Source organism: Schistocerca serialis, chromosome 8 (assembly GCF_023864345.2).
Source record: "Schistocerca serialis cubense isolate TAMUIC-IGC-003099 chromosome 8, iqSchSeri2.2, whole genome shotgun sequence".
NCBI lineage: Eukaryota > Metazoa > Arthropoda > Insecta > Orthoptera > Acrididae > Schistocerca > Schistocerca serialis.
The window spans coordinates 148,195,927-148,220,612 of NC_064645.1; the positions used below are offsets into that span (position 1 = coordinate 148,195,927).

The following is a 24,686-nucleotide window of genomic DNA, read 5'->3' on the forward strand; positions in this document are numbered from 1 at the left end:
AAAGAGGAAGCTGGTATATGTATCTTTTGTGTGCTTCCTGTTTTTTTCTTGTTGAGCAGAACAGCGACAGCATTGTCTTAGTTCTCATCATACTTCACAGATATTTTGTAAATAAGTTTTAGTTTCGCTTTTGGCTCCAGGGCCACATATTTATTGAAGGACCCGTCCACTTTCCACCCTGTATCTTGTATTCACTATTTGTTTACACCACCATCAGCTGATTTCGGCTGTAAGTGATTTTCAACTATATATGAATGAGAATGTAGGAGTTCTATGTACTTACTACAGTAAGTCTAGATTTTCTTTAGTAAACATGTATACTTCTAAGGCATCTCTTTCGTGGTTGTTGTTCTGGTCTTCAGTCCTGAGACTGGTTTGATGCAGCTCTCCATGCTACTCTATCCTGTGCAAGCTTCTTCATCTCCCAGTGCCTACTGCAGCCTACATCCTTCTGAATCTGCTTAGTGTATTCCTCTCTAGGTTTCCCTCTACGATTTTTACTCCCCACGCTGCCCTCCAATACTAAATTAGTGATCCCTCAGTGTCTCAGCATGTCCTACCAACCGATCCACTCTTCTAGTCAAGTTGTGCTACAAGCTCCTCTTCTTCTCAATTCTCTTCAATACCTCCTCATTTGTTATGTGATCTACCCATCTAACCTTCAGCATTCTTCTGTAACACCACATTTCGAAAACTTCTATTCTCTTCTTGTCTAAACTATTTATCGTCCACGTTTCACTTTCATACGTGGCTACACTCCATACAAATACTTTCAGAAAAGACTTACTGGCACTTAAATCTATACTCGATGTGAACAAATTTCTCTTTTTCAGAAACGATTTCCTTGCCATTTTGAGTCTACATTTTATATCCTCTCTACTACGACCATCATCAGTTATTTTGCTCCCCAAATAGCAAAACTCCTTTACTACTTTAAGTGTCTCATTTCCTAATCTAATTCCCTCAGCATCACCCTACTTAATTCGACTACATTCCATTATTCTCGTTTTGCTTTTGTTGATGTTCATCTTATACCCTCCTTTCAAGGCACTGTCCATTCCGTTCAACTGCTCTTCCAAGTCCTTTGTTGTCTCGTGGTACAAACTTAAAAGTAAATGGATGCTAAGATTTTCTCTGTTCTCAGATATTGTGCTACCAACTGTCATGATGAAATGTGGTCTCTACCAAATAACCTTCTCTTTTAATGAACTGCGACATCGTTAGTCCATTTAACTAAATCCAAATTTTGCTCTCTTGAAAGACTTGGCGGTAAAGTGGGCATCAATTTTGGCCGTTAGGTGGAAGGATACTCTACAGTCCCAAGAGCAACTAAAGAACACAATATACCCCGCTACCATCGGCACTATATGATCACATACTGCAAACTAACGTGTGTCCAGGAAGTAAGGAAGAATTTGAATCTGGCGCCGTTTTGTCGTATGATAGTTGACAGCAATGGTTTTTTCAGGTTTATTATCTGCGACCCTTCCCGTTAGTAGCCTGATAGCTTTTGTGTGGTGAGCATTATTTTCGTCATACAGCAGATGATAGCTGAGCAATGTATGTAAGTCATAAAAAGATTTTACAAAAACAGTGAAAGTCCCACGGCAGCCGTTCGTGAATTGCGTGTGACACTCGGACGTAATGCTGCTCCAACAGAATCATCTGTTCGGAAGGTGATCCAGAAGTTTGAGACCATGGGTTGTGTTTCAACCGTTAAGAAAACAGGACGACCGCATTCTATTCGAACACAAGAAAACATTCCTGCCGCGCGTGACAATTCACTACATGAAATCCTTTCAAAAGATCTGAAAGTAATGCGTACAAGATTCAGCTAACCCAAAAGTTGAAGCCAGCAGATCATGTAAATATACGTCGATTTGCGCACTCGGTCTTGGCTCGACAATCGGCGAACGAGAACTTCACAAAAATAATAATTTCCTCAGATGAGCCGCACTCCCACTTCAGTGGGTACACCAGTAAGCAGATACGCAGAATTTGGGCTAACGGAAATCCGACACTGAAATACGAAATTCATCCCAACGCGCTACTGTGTGGAGTGGGCAGTAGAAGTGATCAGCTCGTATTTTTTTTTTAATATTGTGGGAATTGCCGTCACTGTGAACGGCGACCCTTATCGAATCATGCTTTCTGACTGGTTTTCCCTCTTATTAAAGAAAATTAGGATTTTTGGTTTCAACAAGGTGGTGCGACGTATCACACATCCCGTAAAACGATTACTCTGCTGAATGAAAAGTATCCGTGAAATCAGAAGTGTATGTGAACAAACCATCAACAACACCTCAATTGAAAAGTGAAATTAAAACTTTTATTAACGGCGTACCAAAAGATGTTTGTGAACGCATCATCCACAACTTCAATGAACGCACTGCTCTTCACTGCATGGCCTTGCGTGGTCATATGGGGGACATAATCTTTCATAGGTAAATGGGAGAAGTTACGTAATGGTTGTAACAAAATTTCATTTTCAATATTTTTTTATGTCTATAGTACTTTAATATCTGTCCCTACTTCCCAGATACACTCTATAAGGAATGCTTCCCATTTGGTTAGGCTAGGGAAGAATCTGGACGATTCTTTCAGGTCAGCCCTCACTTGTTTGTCTATACTTGGTTGAGATGCGTAGCAGTTTCCTATCCATTTCCATTAAATATGTGAGTACCTTGCCGTCAGGATAGCTTGTTCCAATATTACTCATCACTGCAACATAATACCTCATCTCCACCTTGTTAGACCTTTCATAAAGTAATTAAAAAGTAAGTAAAAAATGAGTAGCTGCAATAGAACAGTCTGATGTATCTAGAGTACTTGTGTATAAAGAGTGTGTATGCGTTAGTGTGTGTACGTCTTTTAATGTTTCATTAAATGTCTGATTTCATAATACACTACTTAGTCTTGTTTTTAAATGAGAAAGATACCCTATTACTGTGTTATGTAATGGTAGTAGGGAGGGGTTAACTTTTCCCTTCCACAGAGTGGTCACTGTCAGGAAAGCTACAGCATATGGACCTCTCCTGCAAGTAGTAAAAGAAATACGAATTGAAAGGGATAAATTATTCAATCACTCTTGTTGACTGTGAATAAATTTCACCAGTCACCATCACACAACACCTAATCAATCTTAACTAAAGTAAGTGCTCGTTTGTTTTTGACAAGAGCTGGAAATTATTGGCTAATTTAATCTAGTACACCTCAATAATCATAAACAACTTTTCATGATATACATTTCTGATTTCCCTATTTGAAGAAATATTTGTTTTTACCCTTCATACGTTTCGGTTGTGTATCTTATTAGTCTACGATTACATCAAATTCTATCCTGTAAACTTTATTTTTGGTTTCATGGAAAAAGACGGTTACTAAACAGTTCCATTTGCATTTGTCAGCTCCATTTCCTTTTTTACTGTACTTGGGAGGAGGCTAATGAGAACAATCTACTCTTTTCAGTAAGTTCAACTATGGTATAACCTTTCTCCTGTCTGGTATGTGCCGACAGTTTCCCATTACAGAGCTATTGCTTCCTGCCTTACCGTTACATTAAAATCTTCTGTTATCAACTTTTAGTTGATTACCTAGAAATTATGCATCGCTGAAACTAACCTTGGAAATCTTCTGATAAACTTTTAAACACCTGAAAAATTGTCTAACATATAATTTGGTCAGAAATCTCCGCCAAACGTATTTCCACCGATTCCTTAATAACTGAATCTCAGAAGGGTCTAGTAGGCGATGATTTTTGTCACAGAACAGGGAGACACAATGCTTGAATATGGCTAACTTACTGGACTGCGAAAGGCGAGTGTGTCGATCGTGTTCAACTCTGTGTGGGCGTTGTTTGACCAGTGTAGGCTTCGCCATACTCGCAACATGTTCTGTAAATTCCAGCCCTCCACAGTTCCAGGTCATCGTTTGCCGAACCGAGAAAAGCACAAGTCTTTCTAGGTGGGCTGAAGATTGCCTTGAGATTATGTTTCCTGAAGACTATGGATAAGGTTGACGAAATATTTCCGTCATATGGGAGCAACGCCCTGAACTGCAACCACAACTTCTCCTTTTGATCTTGTGGGATGTCAATATCCATTGTCTTTGAACACACACTGTAGACGATCCAGCTCCTCCTCAATGCTGTGCCCATCAGACAACTTCCCACAATTCTTACTGCTGCAAAATTCATTCAAATGGATGAAATAAATGCCCCTGTGTCAAAAAATTGTATCCCGAGTAAAACAAGAAAATTACACGAACAAAAGCCCTTTACAACGCTTCCCATGGCTCCCTTGATTCGTCTATAATTAACCACATTCAATAATATCTATCAAAATACACACAGTATCCTACCTATCCTTTTGCGCGATATTAGTATGTAGGGCATTTTGCTCGCAGCCTATACGCTAGATTCTGTATCCATTCTCCATCTTTGGCCCCATGTCTTCTTCCCAGACAGCGATGCTGGAACCTGCAGTAAGACGTGTGGAGCGCATTTGAAAGATTTAATGTCCACCACTTGGACAATGGTTCTCCACGTTGACCTGTGAAGTCAATTCCACTACTTGTGTATCCTGTAATATCATAATCACCATCGTCATTATCTCCTTCCAAAGATTAGGCGTTATAGCCACCTGTTTTGGACTCCATCATTCATCCACTTCTCATAAGGAATACCTAGTTCTCTCTTTACAGTTGGCTGATAATTCGTAATTTTTTTGCAACCTATTTTCTATCATATCATCAAAATGACACATTTAGTTCATTCTATTCTCTTCCAACTTATCGTTAACTGAAGGATTTTTTAATCTGATCCCTTCGTTTCATTCCTTTTTTATTCTTTTTATTACAGACCCTGACATATCTAATGGAATTCATCTGTGCTGCATGTGTATGTGACTTTTCTTTTTCTTACTATTGCCCATGATTGAGAACCGTGTGCAAGAGTAGGTACAAAGAAAACATTTTGGAATTTCGCTTGTGTTTCCTTTTTTGTTTTTATTCCCAAAGCTCTTCCAATTGTTTAGCAGATAGCTTGAAATTGATTGACCTTCTTCTAAATGTCATTGTCGTAGTTACAACTAATAACACATCATAGGTAACTGAAATGAGATACATGTTCTAATTCGGTATTTTATTATTATATTCTGTCTGACAGTATTTTTCCCTTTGAAAGCCATTATCTCTGTCGTGTTTGCAGACATTAATAAATTGTAGTATACTACGTTTTTTCTCTATCTTATACTGCTCTTTGTAAATTATTTTGTTTCCTGTATAATTATCTCGTCTTCAGCTTATAATAGATTACTTATCTTTATGCTTGACCTATTTTAATTCCTAGCTGTATTTTGACTTTCTGATTCGTAACCAGGTCATGAAAATACAAAAAAGATTTATATCACAAGATAACTTTATTTCACCAGACCCTTCTGTATATACAGGCTAGTGACCATCACCCACTGGCCATGTCAAAACGCTGGCAATTTACCAATACACCATCCCATTTCATCCTGATGTACAAGTATCGTAATGTCCTCCTTCTGCACTCACTTCCACACATCCTTCAATGTTATAGCAAAGTTCTGCATGGGTTCCTCATTTTTCCTAACTTTGGTTAATAAGTCAAAATGTTTAAGGCATTTTCCTTCTGTATACCACCATATAAAATTAGAGACTGCTGCTGTCGTGCACTTTTGAATTATATGCAGACACACCATATGGTAAGTAAATATCCCAGTCGTTATGGGGGCTATCGACAATTATGTGGTAAACATGCTGAGCCTTCCCTTTAGCCTCTGCGTGCAGTGGATTAGTTCTTATTTCTCCACTATGTAACAGGTGGCACAGCTGTTTCATTGGTTCTGATGTGAAGCTGATGCCTTGATCCGTGATTATCATCTCAGGGATACCAAACGTCAACAACCTGTCATTTCCCATTGCAAACACTACCGTACTCAATAGTTGAAGATGAATGGCAATTATTGCGATCTATCACAACAGAACAAGAACAAGAGAAAACAAGAGAAAATTTCTCAGATTAACACAGACATATGGATTTTTTTCTCTACAAATACTGAACGTCTACATTGTAGATACAATAACGGAAATAAAAGTAACATTTAGGAGTTGGATTAAAATTTGATGTGAAAGGAATTTAATTATAAGATTCAGTGCTGTCATTGCTATCCTCAGTGAGAATGTGGAGGAATTAAAGAGGCTTCTGAATAAACTGTACAGTATAATGAGCATGAAATATAACCTGAGAGTAAACGAAAGATAGACGAAAGTAATAAGTAATGAGGAGTAGCAGAAATGAAATTATCGATGAAATAAATAGCAGAACTGAGGTTCACCTTGCTGTAGACAATGTGAAGAGATTATACTACCTTGGAACCATAATAACATGAGGTGGACAAAACTAGGAGCATCTAAGTAGTAGACTATCACAGACAAAGGGGGCATTCCTCACTAATACATGCTTGCTGATATCGAATATAGTGCTTAAGTTGAGAAATATCTTTATGAGAATGTACGATAGGTGCAAAACATTGTATAGAAGTGAATCATGGACTGTGGTAAAATGCAAGGATTAGATTCGAACCATCAGCTATGTGGAGGAATAACGCTGAAAGTTAAATGGACTCAGATTCGTCGAGGAATGGAATGTATGGAGAACATTTACTAAAAAAAGTGAAAGGATGGCAAGAAGTGTATGAAAACATGAGGTGATGAGTTAGACTGTAGTGTACAGAACTGAAGAGGGCAAAGCCCATATGGGTGAATAGAGGTTTGGATTTGTCTAACAAATTATCGTGCAAGTGCTTCTCTTATGTTTGTATAAGATAGGAAATAGTGGAAACCGGAATGAGAGGCGTCGGCATACCAATCTGTTTTCGGGAAAAATCGCAGAACGACGGCTGTTCTTCTAAAAGTGGCTGTGGAGAAACATGAGGCAACTATTATGTGGTTTTTGGATTTCAGTTAAGCATTCGACACAGTCCACTGTGATATTCTACTTGTTAAATCCAAGAGTGAAAAAATTTTCTTCAAGTGCCGTGCAATGGTTCCACTCCTAGCTTACATACCGATGTGTGTAATGATGAGAACGAGGTGGTCATAATGGTATAATGTAGCATCAGGGGTCCCACAAGGATCAGTATTAGGACTGTTACTTTTCTCATTGAATGATAGTGTTGAGTCGACTATTATCTTCCATTCCAAATAGCACTTACACGCTGGCGACCTTCAGGTATACGTAAAAGCAAGCCCAAGATATCTGTGCACAACTATTCAGAACGTAAATGCTCACTTAGTTGCTTTGTCAGAACAGGCACGGATCATAGAGACATAATGCATCTAAGGCACAAGAAATCTTAGTCACTCATAGGAGACTTTTTAGACTTTAGTTCAGAGTATCTCTTCCATCCCTAATGCTGAACAAATCTGAACTCACCTTTCTTTTCCTGCAAAGAGTTTGGGAATAATTTTGTACTACTCCCTAGATTGGATTGAACACACAACTGCAGCCAGTAATATGTCAGCATTATTTCATTCATCAAGGGAATATAAAAAATCATTTACTCTCTAGCTTAAAAAGAAACTCGTACAGTCACTAATACTGACCACCTTTGATTATGGAGGTCCTGTGCGACAAGGTTCAAAAAATGGTTCAAATGGCTCTGAGCACTATGGGACTTAAAATCTCAGGTCGTCAGTCCCCTAGAACGTAGAACTACTTAAACCTAACTAACCTAAGGACACACACATCCATGCCCGACGCAGGTTTCGAACCTGCGACCGTAGCGGTCGCGCGGTTCCAGACTGAAGCGCCTAGAACCGCTCGGCCACCATTGGCCGGCTGTTCGACAAGGACTTTCATATGAGAGCTCACGGCTGCTAGGGCTAGCAATGAATAGCTTATATGCGATACATTTATAATGTACGCTATTTCTACCAAATCATTCCTGTGTATCATCAGTTATCATGAGTACATGATGATAAGCACAGACGTTATCATACCCTGTGTTTGCTTTATCCGCTTTTCAATCATTGCGCTCCTACCTGTTTATCTTCTAAATGTTCAAATGTGTGAGCTCATCGGTCAACAGACTTACACACTACTTAAACTAACTTAAAGTAACTTATGCTAAGAACAACACACACAGCCATGCCTGAGGGAGGACTTAAACTCCGACAGGAGGGGCCGCACTATCCGTGACATGGCCCCTCAAACCGCACGGCCACTCCGGGCGGCTGTTTATCTCCAACCCTCACACTACTATCTGGACAACACAGCAAAAATACTGTTCTCAGCAAAGTAAATCCTCTCTGTACCACTAAACCCCACTGCCATGTTCTCGAAATCATTTTACATATTAGGAACCCGAGTTTAAAAAAATCTTCTTCAAATACATATTAAAATTCTTTCAAACTTCAAAAGGCAGCTAATAGCCTGCTTTCTATCAAAATAGCTATCTTCTTCTTGCAGCTCACTCTCGTCGATCCTCCCTTCAATACCACTTTTCTCTCCCCTTGTCTAAAGAGTTCTCTCTTAGAATTCTCTCCCTTCGTAGTAGACACTGTCACTTTCATTTCAATCCCCTCCCCTTTATTACCCCTTCCACTTCTTCTAATAAAAACAAGGCTTCAAAAGTGCTAAATTAGTCGATGTCAATCTTTACTCCTTTATTAACTTATTGTTATTGTTATTAGAGCTATTATTATTACTCTTTCAAATTACCACTTTTTATTAAGAAAGGAAGTAGTTATAATTGAGTTTCTTATGAAAAAATGAATTAATTTCATTCTTAATTCCGCCGTTACTGTATCATCATTATTAGTGTTATTATTATTATTATTATTGCTGATCATTATTCATATAAATAATGCAAAAAATAATGTTATTGTCATTGTTGCTTTTTTTGTACGTGTTGTTCCTAGTGAGCTGTAAGAGAGGGCCTTAGGCCCTAATATGGTCAGGTTAAATAAGCAATAAGTAAATAAATAAATAAATATAAATGTCAAGCTCTCTCAGGGCCTAAAATCGAGACACGGGGTACTCTCTAACTTGCTTTATTACATAGTGAGAAATATTATCCTTGTTAACTCCAACCCTATCACTGTGATCCTGAGGCTCTGAGCACTATGGGACTTAACATCTGTGGTCATCAGTCCCGTAGAACTTAGAACTACTTAAACCTAACTAACCTAAAGACATCACACACATCCATGCCCGAGGCAGGATTCGAACCTGCGACCGGAGCAGTCGCGCGGTTCCGGACTGAGCGCCTGAACCGCTAGACCACCGCAGCCGGCATGTGATCCTGAGGAGTGCTAAACAAATTTGGCAGACCCTATCGAATCACTGAGAAGACAGACGACGGTGTTACAGACATATAAAACAAAGAATGTCTGGCTCACTCTGAGTCCCCAGGTGAAGCTGCAGGCGATAGGGACGATCGCATCTAAGATGACGTCCAGAGGCGGCGGGTCGATGACGATTTCCACGAGGCTCCCGACGAGGACGGCGAGATGCTGGAATAACAGCACGGCCGTGATCAGAGACTTGGCACCCGCTGGCTGGCCTCCGGGCGGTTGCCACAGCCCGATTCCGCGCATGACCACGGCGCAAGGTCCCAGAAGCGCTTCCACCTCCTTTGTCGTGTCCCACATCTGCTGCCAAACATAAAGCACAGTTGAAAAAAACCGAAGCGTAGACACAGTCCTACACTACTAACCATTAAAATTGCTACACCACGAAGATAACGCGCTACAGACGCGAAATTTAGCCGACAGCAAGAAGATGCTGTGATATTCAAATGATTAGCTTTTCAGTGCATTCACACCAGGTGCTGACATGAGTAAAGTTTCCAATCGATTTCTCATACACAGACGGCAGTTGACCGGCGTTGTTTACCATCACGTTTCCGACTTTGATAAAGGTCGGATTGCAGCCTATCGCGATTGCGGTTTATCGTATCGCGACCTTGCTGCTCGCATTGGTCGTGATCCAATGACTGTTAGAAGAATATGGATTCGGTGGGTTCAGGAGGGTAATACGGAACGCCGTGCAGGATTCCAACGGCCTCGTATCACTAGCGGTCGAGATGACAGGCATCTTATTCGCATGGATGTAACGGATCGTGCAGCCACGTCTCGATCCCTGAGTCAACAGATAGGGACGTTTGCAAGACAACAACCAGCTGCACGAACAGTTCGACGACGTTTGCAGCAGCTTGGACTATCATCTCGGAGACCATCACTGCTGTTACCCTTGACGCTGCATCACAGACAGGAGCGCCTGCGACGGTGTACTCATCGACGAACCTGGGTCCATGAATGGCAAAACGTCATTTTCTCGGATGAATCGAGGTTCTGTTTGCAGCATCATGTTGGTCGCGTCCGTGTTTGGCGACATCACGGTGAAGGCACATTGGAAGCGTGTATTCGTCATCGCCATACTGGCGTATCACCCGGCGTGATGGTATGGGGTGCCATAGGTTACACGTCTCGATCACCTCTTGTTCCCACTGACGGCACTTTGAACAGTGGACGTTACATTTCAGATGTGTTACGACCCGTGGCTCTACCCTTCTTTCGATCCCTGCGAAACCCTACATATCAGCAGGATTATGCACGACTTCATGTTGCAGGTCCTGTAGGGGCCTTTGTGGATACAGAAAATGTGTGAATGCTGCCCTGGCCAGCATATTCTCCACATCTGTCACCAACCGAAAACGTCTGGTCAATGGTGGCCGAGCAACTGGCTCGTCACAATACGCCAGTCACTACTCTTGATGAACTGTGGTATCGTGTTGAAGCTGCATGTGCAGTTATACCTGTACACGCCATCCAATCTCTGTTTGACTCAATGCCCAGTCGTATCAAGGCCGTTATTACGGCCAGGGGTGGTTGTTCTGGGTACTGATTTCCCAGGATCTAGGCACCCAGTTTGCGTGAAAATGTAATCGCGTGTCAGTTCTAGTATAATATCTTTGTCCAATGAATACCCGTTTATCATCTGCATTTCTTCTTCTGTGGCAATTTTAATGGCCAGTAGTATTGTTGATACTGGATATACTCACCTTCCAGTTCAAAGTAGTGCACGCTGTTATCAAGCAGTGCGAGCTCGCGAAGTAATCGAGAGAATATGCTATACAGGCCAGCAAGTTAACGTCACTAAATGTACTGATGACAAGCAAGAAAGAAAGATGACGGAACTTGCAGGCAATATGTGAGGAAGTTGGTGGTGCACAAATTACAGCAAGAAGGAGTGATGCTGCGTCACGTATCTATAAGTACATGCCTGGGGACTGAGAGGGTACTTGCTAGAATCCCAGTGCAACCACAGATATTTCTCAGTCTTTCTTTAACCTTGTCGCCACATTTCAAGGTCGTGAAGAAACGCCGCGGATTCCAAACTAGACTGTAGGTCCCATCTCCCCAGTAGCTTTGCTGTGGGATGCAAGTAACCTAAGAGATGCCCAAGAAAGCAACTCCACCTGGCCATTGAGCCACACAGAATTATTAGTGTAGTGCACTAATTAAACGTCCGATTGACCATGTGGGTAAATGCGTTACTATGCAGTGACTTCTTATGTTTTGAACAATACAAACACGAACTTTGCGAAAACTTCACTTTTTTCCCTCACGGAACTTTACTTCAGTACTAGCAAGGAAACAAGGATCAACTTCTAGTTGTAAGGTGTCAGGCAAATTCAACACCTTCCGTGAAAACCCTGATATGATAAGCAAATCCGGCAGTATGACACATAGCTCCGAACAAATCCTGACATTAAATTAACCAACGTAATACGATCAACGAGTGAGCAAATGGAATACCACAGACTAACACAAGAACGCCTAAATGCATGTTATACCTTCCCACCGTGAAACAGACGCAGTTCCGAGGGAAGAAACAAGAACAGAAGCCGAGAGCAGAACCGTTTTAAGATAGAAGGCCCTACGATAAGGGACAGACACCCACGTCGCCAGCCAACCACCAGGACCACCCCCCATCCCATGTTAAAAGATAGAGCCCTCCAGAAGAACAGTATAGATCTTATGATAACACTAAAAGGGCCACACCAGTTGCAAGTTTTAGCATGACACTTTTTCGCGTCTCTATTACGTTGCAAACGTTAAAAACACTGCCCCACCACGAAAAGTAACCGCCACGACCACCCCCAAGCCCATGTTAAAAGATGGAGCCCTCCAGAAGAACAGTATGGATCTTACGATAACACTAAAAGGGCCACACCATCTGCAAGTTTTAGCGTGAGACTTTTTCACACCTCTGTTACGTTGCAAACGTTAAAAACATTGCCCCACCACGAAAAGTATAACGTTTCTCATTGGATAGACAGAATTTTTGTAGGCGGAGCTTAAGGTTAACATGAGACCCTGATTGGTCGGATGAAAACACAGCCAGATAGTTTTTTTTAAATAAACTTCGTAAAATTGTAGTAAGGAGAAGTTAGGAGAGAGTTGCTTCCGAGACGGCGAGGTGCGTGGAGCTGTGCCGCCCACTGCCCCCTGACGAACACCGACAAGCTAATGAACGCATGCGATGCAGCATTTTGGAGCGCATAAGGCTTCACTCAGAACTGCAGAAGTCTCATCTGTTACATCCCCTTTTTACGAAATACTAGTGTCGATCGTCAATTAAAGCTCATAGTGTTCACATTTGCCACTTGAAATAAAAATCTGAAACGCGATGATTTTTATGTTATATAGTTATTGAGAAGCCACATCAGCCACTGTAATTTACGACAAGTTAGATAAGTCATTAAAAATAATTGAGGGTCACTGTAGACCATTTTGATAGTTTTCTCTTTTGTGAAATTTAATTTAAACCTAGATTATAGATGTGATATGGCATAGGTCATACTTCGATCCATTGTAGAACTTGGAAACCCACTCAGGGAATATTCGTTCACATTTTTGTTTATCGCAGTTGGTTTTTATCATCCTGTATTAAAATATTTCCTTTTGTCAATAGTGCAATTTATAAACAATGTTTTGTGAGTAGAATAAAATTTCCAATGGTAAACATAACTGCTTTTTCGACGTTATTTTACCAGCTAACTAAAAATAGGAAAGCCTTGAACCCCTTCCACTAAATTTAGTTAGTATTAAGATTCTTTTACAGGGAGTGCAGTGGAGCTGACGCTGAATCATTAAGTATTTGGTTATATCATCGCTAGTCTCACTGAACTCTTCTGAATTCTACATGTCATGTGTGGTCTGGCGTCTCCTTACCAGCAACAGGTCCCAGGTTCAAACTAGTCAATTCCCTAAAAAACACGCTCAGAGCGTCGTTGCGCGAAAGGCGGAGGGAGACACTACTTAGAACAACCAGACACCACGCAGAATGTTAGATAGTATGTGTGCAAAAGAGTGCCACAGTAAAAAAAATAATATTTTTACGGTAAGATGAAGCATATTTTCAGTAACTGACATATTGCGAGACATAAATATGCGAGCTCTTAAGCTTTTATATAATTATTTATTACCCAATATCACTTGATGATTACAAAATTCACAAAAATCCTGGTTTCCACAAATGATTGCTACCCTGAGATATTAATCCACTAACAGTTTCCTTATGATGTACAGGATGACCCAGAAATGTTGCAACAAATTTCGACTAGTTTTAGAATGTGTCTTGAGGAACAAATCTAGGATAGCAACCCATGTCCAGAAAAGTCATCCAACTACGGTACAGTACCGTGAAGTTATGGCACCAGCGCCTACTGCGACGCCACCCGTTCGGCAGAAAGCGTGACCTTGCACGCTGATGGACCGCAAGCGGAATGTCTCGCAATGTAGTTTGTGATTCTATGATGGCAGCTAGTGTAGAAGATGGAGCCAGCTAACTGCTGCGTTGAAAGGCCTTGTCTCCTATGAAAGAGAGCCTCTGTTGCCTCCGTGGACAACAATTTGAGACAGCGTTTCCCCACGCATTTTGTTTCTATCCTGTGTGCCAAAAAACGTTGGAGATTTTAGTGTTCCAGGAGAAAACCCGTGTCCGAAATCGTGATCCACCACGGCAATAGAACTTCGTGTTCGTAGTAGACGAGTTCTTCTTACGAAGCAACTAGCTCCATCTTCTGCATTGGCGATCGTAGCAGTCAGTTGTCATCACTGAGTTACAAACAACATTGCGAGACCTCCACCTGTCAACCACCATCGTAGAAAGTCACGTTTGCTGCCGAAAAGGTTACCTACCGGCAGGCTGTGGCGTCTGTATCGTCGACACTCTGCAGCGTCGTAGGATGACGTTTCCGGACATGGGTTCCTATCCTAGATTTGTTCCTCAAGACACCCCCTAGAACCCCTCGAACTTCGTCGCCACGTTGCTCGGACATCCTATATATAAATTCCAGTTATGCACTAGTTTTAGAATGTGTCTTCAGGAACAAATCTAGGATAGCAACCCATGTCCAGAAAAATTTCATGACGTTCAGAGTGCATATCTGCAATTGTTACATATTATAACGAAGTGGATCAGTGACACATGAAGATGTCAGTAAAATGCCGAAACTGGTACTGAGAACGAGGTAATTATTAAGCGATTTTGATATTGTAATTTGTTGTACAAATAAAACAATAGTATAGCAACAGCCAGCGTTTATTCAGACGAAGTGTAGGTTCATGCACTTGACTAGGCGATTAACATTGTCGTAGTGTATGTAGACTATTGAGAAATAAAAGTGGAGGTGAGTACTGAATATTTGTTCAGTTCTGGGAATCAGTGTACTGACGTGTAGCTTTCCTCTGTAAGAATAATGGAGAGTACGAAGTTAACAACTCGCTCCCTTTCTGCCGGGCGTAAACTCTACAGTGTAGCCATCCTCACACGTATTCATTTCGCTTTGCCAGTTAATATAAGGACGACATTTGATATGGGACGTGGCCTCGAGCGTACACGAGAGTGGTGGCTGCCGCAGGAAGAAGAGCGCTGAAGGCCTGGCATTCTACACCTGTGATTTGTGCTTTCACTGAAGTAAAACTTCGACTTGGTCATAGGGTTCACAGATTCTTCCCGTCTCGTGTAAGCCATACACGAACCTGTTGCTGGACCTTAGGTTAGTCTATGCACTGATCTCAAAATAAAAGAAAACAGCAAACATGTACAATAATGGCAAAGAGGGCTCACAAACTTTTTCAAGGTTGGCGGTGCTGTAAACAAGGTACTGTACAGGACATACTATGGTGGTATCTTACTCGTACATAACGATAGTTGCCGCCGCAATATAGCATCGCTGGCGGTAGCCACACTCACACTCGGAGGCACTTCGATACGTGATGCTAAGCAGTCGTTACCTAGACATGGCTCCGACATAATTATTCATGCTATACAATAGAGAAGCTTCAGTGTTGACAATGAGAGCTGTTGCAATATTTGTAAAGAGTCTTCTTGCACTTGGGGAAATACAAGTTAAGTAAATTTTCTGTTTACTGTGTTTACTTGTTTGCTAATCATTTCTGCCCCTGTCTAGCATTCCCACAACGACAGATGCTGCACCACTCCCTAGCCCACTACTCTTTACCCCTGTCTGTGAAGTCGTGCACAACAAGTTTGAAATACCCTCCATGTAAATTTAGCGTGTTAAGTGCCTGCATAAGAGTCGACTTGAACCTCCTTACTGTCGTCCAGCCTAAGTGCTTTGCCCTCAGACTTCCTTCCACTGCCAAACCGACGATTCGTGAATGCCTCATGCATCCTATTCTTTTTGTCAAGTTTCTTCCTCATTCCATTCAAAAGATCTAGTTTTCAGCTTTCTTCTGTAGAACTATACATTACTAGCCTCTATTCTCGTCACGACTGTATTGTTTATTGCCATTGATCAACGGCATGAGGATGTAGAAGGCAATGGAAACCACTGCATTAAGGACACATAAAGTGTACCTAAAGGATATGTAACTTGTAATTGGAAAAGTTTCATCATGATATGTCCATTGATAAAAGATCCCACACTATTCCTCCATTCAGATCTCCGGCTGGGGACTGCGAAGGGGTGGGTGACCATGAGAAAAATATTGAAGAACCAACGAAAGGGCAACATTGCAAGAGTCGGGGCGCGGAATGTCAGAAATCTAAAAGTGATAGGGAAACGAGAAAATCTGAAAGTGGAAACGTAGAGGCCCAATCTAGACATAGTGGGGATAAGTGAAGTCAAATAGAAAGACGTTTAGGATTATAGCAAGAGCAGCAGAAAATCGTATAACAGGAGTAGGATTCGTTGTCAATAGAAAGTTCGGGCCGAGAGTGTGTTACTGTGAACAGTTCAGTGTTAGGGTTGTTATCATCAGAATTGACAGCTAATTAACACCGCCAACATTGGATCAGATATACATGCCGACTTTGCTAGGGAAGGATGAAGAGACAGATAAACTATATGAGGATACTGGGCGGGTAATTCAGTACGTGAAGGGAGAGAAAAATCTAATAGTCACGGGCGATTGGAATGCGACTGTAGGGCAGAGAGCAGAAGAAAGAGTTACGGGAGAATATGGGATAGGTACTAGGAATAAAAGAGGAGCTGTGTTCAAGAATCCCAAGAGGAGGAGGTGTACTTGGAAAAGGCTGAGAGATACGGGAAGATTACAGTTAAACTATGTCGCGGTGCGGCAGAGATTCCGAAATCAGATACTGGATTGTAAGGCATACCGATGAGCGTATATAGACTCAGATCGTAATTCAGTAATGATGCAGAATAGGATGAAATTCAGAAAGAATTAAAGCCCAAAGAAATTGGATACAGAGAGACTAAGGAATGAAGAAATAGGCTTGAAGTTCTCTGAGGCTGCGATAATAGTACAGGAGGCAGTACAGCTGAAGAGGAATGGACGTCTTAAATAAAGACAATCACAGTAGTTGGAAAGTAAAACATAAGTAAAAAGAAGGTAACTGACAAGGAACCGTGGATAACAGGAGAAACAAATCAGTAGATCGACGAAAGAAGATATGTTCGGACAAATTCAGGAATACAGAAACACAAGCCACTTAGGAATGAAGTAAACAGGAAGTGCAGGGCAGCTAAGGCGAAATAGCTGCATGAAAACTGTGGAGAATGCGAAAGAGAAAAGTCAAAACAGCCTTGAGTGAAATTAAACACAAGGTCGTTAACATTAAGAATGCAATGGCAATTCCTCTGTTAAAGCAGAGGAGAGAGCAGATAGAGGAGGATTTTTCTGATGACTTAATACGAGTAGAAGAAGAAACATGTGTGGACGGTGATGAGGAAGGGGATCAAATACTATAATTGTAAGTTAAAATACCCATAGACGATTTAAGATCAAATAAGGCTGAAGGAATAGATAAAATTCCACGAGAATTTCTGAAATCCTTGGGGGAAGTGGCGACAGAACGATTATTAACATTGATGTGTGGAGTGTATTAGACTGATGATATACCATCAGACTTTCGGAAATACGTCATCACAGATGACGCCGAAGACAGTAAGAGCCGACAAGTGCGAGAATTATAGCACAGTCACATTAACAGCTCATGCATCCAAGTTCCTGTCAATAATAATATACAGAAGAATGGTAAAGAAAATTGAGGACGTGTTAGATGACGATCAGATTGAAGAAAAGTCAAACACTTTCATAGGATTTGTCGATCTGGAAAAAATGTTCGACAATGCAGAATCGTGCAAGATATTCAGAAAGCTGAGAAAAACTTGGTACGCTAAAGAGATAGTCGGGTAATATACAACATGTACAAGAGTAAAGAGGGAGTCATAAGACTGGGAGACCAAGAATGAAGTACTGGGATTAAAAAAGGTGTAAGACAGGGACGCAGTCTTTCGCTGCTACTGTTCAATCTACACATCGAAGAAATAATGACGGAAATTAAAGAAAAGTTCAAGGGTGGGCTTAAAATTCAATGTGACAGGACATCAATGATAAGATTTGCTGATAATACTGCTATCCTTAGTTAAAATGAAGAAGGATTAGAGAAGCCGTTGAATGGCATGAAGAACCTACTGTCTACAGAATATGTACTGAGAGTAAATCGAAGAAAGATGAAATTATTGACAAATAGCAGAAATGAGAACAACGAGAAACTTAACATCAGAATTGTGGATCACCGAGTAGATGAAGTTAAGAAACTCTGCCAGCTAGGCAGCAAAATAATCCATCATGGACGGAGCAAGGAGGGCATAAAAAGGAGAGTAATGCTTGCATAAAGGTATTCCTGGATAAGAGAATTCTACTAGTATCAAATATAGGCATGAATTTCATGAAGATATTTTAGAGAACGTAAATTTGCAGCACAGAACTGTATGGTAGCGAAACATGGACTTTGGGAAAAGTGGAACAGAATAGAATTGAGGTAATTAAGATGTAGCGTTACGGAGAATATTGAAAATTTGTTGGAAGATGAAAGGAATATGTGGTAAACAGTGACAAGAAGAATGGTGGGATTATAGAGCGTGTGTTAAGACATCAGGAAATAACTTCCATTGTACTAGAGGGAACTGTAAAAGGTAAAAACTAGATGGAAACAGAGACTGGAATACATCCAGCATATAATTGAGTACATAGGTTGCAACTGATACTTTGAGATGGAAAGATCGGCAGAGGAGAGGAATTCTTGGCGGGCTGTATCAAACTTTGAGGTGGCCGAAAGACTAAGCAAAATATTTCTCCACCCAGCCGTCCGCGTTGACCAAGCGGTTCTAGGCGCTTCAGTCCGGAAGCGCGAAACTGCTACGGTCACAGGTTCGAATCCTGCCTTGTGCATGGATGTTTGTGTTGTCCTTCGGTTAGGTAGGTTAAGTAGTTCTAAGTTCTAGAGGACTGATGACCTCAGATGTTAAGTCCCATAGTGCTCAGAGCCATTTGAACCATTTTTTTTCTCCACCCTCCCAATTCTTAATATCTGATGCCATGTGATTTCCTCAGTTTTCTAATCTCAAAATCCGGAAGCAAAGGAGATATTTTCGTCAAATTATTTATCTAAACCGTAAATGGAAATTGTGAAGAGAAAGAATTTACCCCTCGGTGGCACAAAAATAATTCGGTCGTTGCTGCCGCATACATATTGAGCTCAGTGACATTACAATGATAAGAACTATTTTTCATAAGCAAATTTCTTTATAATGTTATATACTTATTTCCCATTTCCTCATCCAGCCCCCACTTCCACAAGGGTCTACGACTGATTTCCTTCCAGGAAGTTAGGAATTATACAGCGTAGTCTCCCTGGTATTAGAGACGAAACAAAATTTCGCACAGGGGAAGTCTGGGGAAGAAAGCAGATCTTATCCTCTCCAATATCACTGTCTATGTTTCGCCTTAATCATTTTATACAACCTTCGGAAAACTTAACACTCGATACCTGAATACAGAATTGAACTCTGATCTTGATTGATCCTTTGCTTAGTGGAGCATATAGTTTGTCTAGAGTATTCTATGTTTTTGAAAAGAAAAGTACTATATCGTTATAAATGATACATTAATGTTTGCCGTTAGGATTTCAGCTTAAATACTGAGGCAATGTACTGAATTTTGGGCCGAAATCGTCCTCCAATCAGCAGTTTCACTTCCAGTGAATTCATGAGCTGTGCTCTTGAATGTCAAGCAATGTCGTATATTGTAGCTGTGTTGAATCTAGAAACCTCTACCTCAGCCACAATCGTCTGGACATCTACCGGCTATGTTCGTGAAACATAACAAATCATTACAGTACCATATGTCCCGTCCCAAGACAATTCACATGGTCTGAGGAAGGATATATTTTTACTTTAAAAAATAGGAAGAATTTATTGTTATTGCAGTTCTTAAATAGGTAAAAATAATGTTAAGATTGTGAACATACACAGTGAAACAGTCATTCTCCTGTCTGCTATCCCTCATCAAAACCATGTTTATGTAAACTGAATTGTTGTCTTACTTCATTTATGGATCTTCTGAAACTGATCTACTTTTTCATTAGATGTTGTGATTTATTCCTTTGTTTTACAATAAAATACAGTGATCATATTACATTACGCTATTTTCCTCGCAGCACACTAATGTAATTTTACTGTTCTAAACCCCTGGCTAAGAATAATAATCCAAATTTTAGCAACTGGCAGTCGTACCATAAACAGAATTTGCAACGTGTGTAATAGTGTTTAAAACTTTAACCAGTCAACAGCAGAGTACTGTGCAGCATTTAAATAGATTCTCTCAAAAACATTTTTACTGTCTAGTTTCTCATAATACCGCTGATACTCCTCGAGCGTTAAATAGTAATATATAATCCTGCATGTATTTCCCCAATTAGACCATCATCTGTTATGTGTGATCTATCGGTATTACTATGAAATATATTTTGATAGTGACATTCGTAGACATTCATCAAGTTTATTAATTATTTAATTTACTGATCATTGTTAGAAGTGTTCTGTGGTGTTAAAGGCACCAGCCTACCAAAATAAAATTATAAAATTCGTTCTGCAAAGAATAATATTGCTTTTTCTAAAAGCTTACATGATGCTTTTAGCCGCAAGTATGCGATCTTTAATATGTTAACAGTTATCAAGCAATCTTGACGTAGTAAATTATTATGTGCAAAACGTTTTGTCGCTTAGTTGGTTTTTTTTTATTTTTTAGAACAGCTACACGGAATTAGCGGTTACAACTGACAGAAGAATACATTCCGTTTGAATAAACTGTTTAAAAAGTACTAACTGCAATTTCAGTGGCGAACAGCAGTGACCAGTAAATAATTTCTCAAATAAACCCTATTCAAAGCCCCAAAAAGGATAACTAATTCAAACATAAAACGAAATAACCGTAATATCTGGGAAAGTAAGTAAAAATACAGTACACAATGGAAAGAAAATCGAGGAAAATTGACATAAAAGAAATAGAGGAAAGCGGTATGATGCTCTAGTACAGAACAAATATCAGAAGTCGATACCAGGGACTTCAGTGCTAATTAATGAGTTAGTAACAGTACATCTGCAGTTTTTGTTCCTTACGAAGGTATTGGCAAGGAGGCTGTCATACCTTTTCGTCTCTGTACACGTGGGATGTCATCGCCCGCAGTGCTGCAATGCAGGTGGGCCTAAATATAAATGTCGCCGTTAAGCGACAAGACTTGGGACGTGACGCGGTGCGGCGCTCAACTGTTTGCGTCAAAGCGTTGTGGGGCGTCGCAGGCCAGTAAGTACCGGGTCCGACGATATGGCCCTGCAGAGTTATCCAATCACATAGAGGCACACAGAAGAACTTGTTAAGTGCCGTCTTTTGCTGACTGTTAACAAGTGGACGCTTTGAGCAAGTGGAGTTCGGACGTTGATTGGTATTTGCTACAGACTACTTTATTGTCTGCAGATCAGAATTTTATCCCTCGAGTCGTTCATTACTGGATTGCATGAATTTATGAAGCTTTCTCTGGAATGTCGAGTAATGTCGTGTGGCTGTCAGGAATATTTTGTTGCCATGCTGCCGCACCTGTGTTTGAAACTTGGAAACGGAACCCCTAATCTTGAATAATTATAATTTTTACTGGCGGTCTTACTGAAGCAGTTCGTGTACCTGTCCTCTCCCCAGACGTTCCCGGTGGCTGTCACGCAGATGATATTGTTTATGCATGTGAGAAGCCACAAATGCTCTACCGAAATTTCCACAACGAGCACACTCCTTTGCAGCGGCATCAACAAATGCGTGAGCTTTACCGTTGGAATCCTTCACTCGCTATCATACGTGCATCCCAGGAGCGCTAATAACGTCACTGGCAACATACATTGTGCAGAAACAACATAGTATGAAAACAAACAGGTGGTTATTGTGTTTCAGGAGAGTTGTAGCTCATGTAATGATGATTAGGAGATTTTTCGGCAATCGTGAGGAATCACTCTGATACTTTATCAGTCACAACTGTTAATGAGCAGAAATTTCCTCTCCTCCTGTTAACTGCTTCTCAGTGAGGGAATTTACTTCAGGCGATAATGTTGCTGTCACTATGGTCTTCGAAACACTAGTTTCGGGCAGCTCTCTACGCTAGTCTTCAGGGGAGAGTATATAGTGAGTCGTTAATACAAGTTTAACATATTTTTTATTTCAATTTTATATACAGAAATTACACCAGTATATTAAGGTTTTCCTAACTGGAAACATAATCGAATAAAATTTAAAAACGTTGCATCCAAGAAAATTTTGTGAATACTGTATTTAATTGTCTGTCTATTACAGTGTTACTCTGCGACACACTGATAATCACTAAGTGAAATCAAATTAAACAGAATGGTCCAAAACCAGTTACAAGCATAATACATTCTGAAATAGAATCTATTAGAAACTGCCACAAATATCAATTTTCAGGACAGGTAAAACTGTTAGGACATTAAAGAAGTTAAGATATTAAAGAAACTCGGTTCACTATCATTTATCACGTGTCCTATGGTTAAAGACGTTGTCCTAACTCAAAGCACAAGGTTGTGAACTGCAAAGAACTGTCCATATGTTAGACAAATAGACGTACAAATTTCTCTACCAGAAAAATTAATAGTATATTTGAAATAACTTTAATATATTATACAGCACTGAAAGTTTTACAATTCGAACATTTACAAATGAAGCCCAAACCACAACCTCATGTCTAACAACACAAGCTGTAGAAAATCGGGAAACTGCTTATGGCCGTCCTTAGTTCGTATTCTGTCATGTGTTTCTAAAATCAGTCACTAGACTAAAGTACCGGCGGAAAAACATCATCTGTTCCTTGCTTCAACGCACCTACGGTGCAAGTTTCTTCACTCTGCATAACTACTGCAACCCGCACACATATGTATATCCTTACAGTACATAAGCCATTGTCTCCCTCTACAGTTTTAAACTCCCATATTTCCCTCTGTTCTCAAACTGATATTTTCTTGACTTATCAGGATGTTTCCTGTCGACCAATTCTTCCCGTAGTCCAGCCGTCCCATATATTTCTTTGTCCTCTAATTAGATTCAGTTCCTCTCAATTTGTTATGTGATCTCCCCATTTATTCTTCAGAAATCTTCTACAGCACCACATTTCAAAATACTCTGTTCTTTTCTTGTATGAACACTTCCGTAAGAGGCAATATCAGCAACACTAGATACAAAAAATTTTAGAAAAGACTTCCGAATACTTAAATTTAGCCGGTGTGGCCTAACGGTTCTAGGCGCATCAGTCTGGAACCGCGCGACCGCTACGGTCGCAGGTTCGAATCCTGCCTCGGGCATGGATGTGTGTGCTGTCCTTAGGTTATTTAGGTTTAAGTAGTTCTAAGTTCTAGGGGGCTGATGACCTCAGATGTTTAGTCCCAAAGTGCTCAGAGCCAGAGCCACTTAAATTTATAAGTGTGTTTGCATTTCCATCTTCCGCAGCGGCTGTTAAAGTTAGTTATTATTGGTTTTCCCTCTTGAGCTTACTGCAACTTAATTAAAGTGAATTACGCCTTTTTGGTTGTTTTAAGTTAAAACAGATTTTTGTTTATACAGTTGGCGTGCAAGTGTCTTGAGGTGTTTCTTTACATATTAATTTACACTAACACACACATACGCACACACACTCAAGTAGTTTCACAGGTTCGCAAGACTTACAACGCGAACGGAAACAAAGGAATAGACACAAACACTATTAATGTGCAGGGTGAGAAACATTTTGCAGAAGTGTAAACAATTCAGCACAAGCAATATTGCAGAACGGAAAAAACTGCCAAATGAATATTTGAATCGAAGTCTTTCGACGTCACCCGTTGCTATTATGGAGGGAAGAAGCAGAATATGTAAAGAAACACCGTAAGTAACTTGCTCACAAACTATATAAACAAAATGCTGTTTTTAAACTAAAACAATAAAAAATGTGCAAAACGTATGTATCCAGTTAGCAGAATCAGCAAAAAAGATGCTTTATAAATAAAAGCGAAACGCGTCTGGTGTAATTCTCTTTAATTAAATTGCAGTAAGCTGAAGATAGATAACCCATATTCACTGACTTCATCTGAATTCTTTTCGTGAGAAACGTTTTTTATTCTATTGTCAGTCTGAATTTTACGTCCTCCCTACTTTGGCCATCATCAGCTATTTTTTGCCACATTTCCCAGTCTAATTCCCTTGACATCATCCGACTTAGTTCGAAGACGTATCACTCCCCTTGATTTTTTTTTCGTCGATGTTCATTTCATAATGTCTTCCATCCTGTTCAATTCCTTTGCCATCTGTGACAGAATTACGCTATCGAGAAACTTATAGTTTCTATTTCTTCTTGATGAACTATAATTTCCTTTTTAGTTTTCATTGGTTTCCTATACAGCTTGCTAAGTATATAGATTGAATAACATATAGTATAGGCTACAAAAATCTCTCACTCCCTTCTCAACAACTGCTCCCTTTTCATGTCTTTGGACAGTCATATCTTCAGTCTGGTTTCTGTACAAACTGTAGATAATTTTTTGCTCCCTGTTTTTTGTCCCTTCTACCTTAAGGATTTCATAGTCCGTGATCTTAGCAACATTGTTAAAAGATTTCATTAAATCTACAAATATCCTAAATGTTGTTTTTGTTTCGCAGGGAAACTGAAAACACGTGAATCATTGTTTGGATAACGCAGTATCAACAGCACGCAAAAATTTATTTTGAGCAGTGGGTTCAGGAGACCACTCAAAGTGCCAATGGTAGCGAAAACTACATCAGCTCTTGAA

At 40.2% G+C, this 24,686-nt stretch overlaps 1 protein-coding gene across 1 annotated transcript in view; it reads right to left on the minus strand.

The window, feature by feature from the left end:
- The window catches only part of LOC126416885 (uncharacterized), a 38,876-nt gene extending 17,790 nt beyond the window's left edge, over nucleotides 1–21,086 (minus strand). The window contains exons 1-2 of the mRNA XM_050084769.1: nucleotides 21,019–21,086; nucleotides 9,427–9,678 (exon numbers count right to left, since the gene is read on the minus strand). Of these exons, the coding sequence (XP_049940726.1) occupies nucleotides 9,427–9,678; nucleotides 21,019–21,048 (282 nt within the window). The 5' untranslated portion in view covers nucleotides 21,049–21,086. The remainder of the gene's footprint in view (nucleotides 1–9,426; nucleotides 9,679–21,018) is intronic.
- Nucleotides 21,087–24,686: the final 3,600 nt, after the last annotated feature.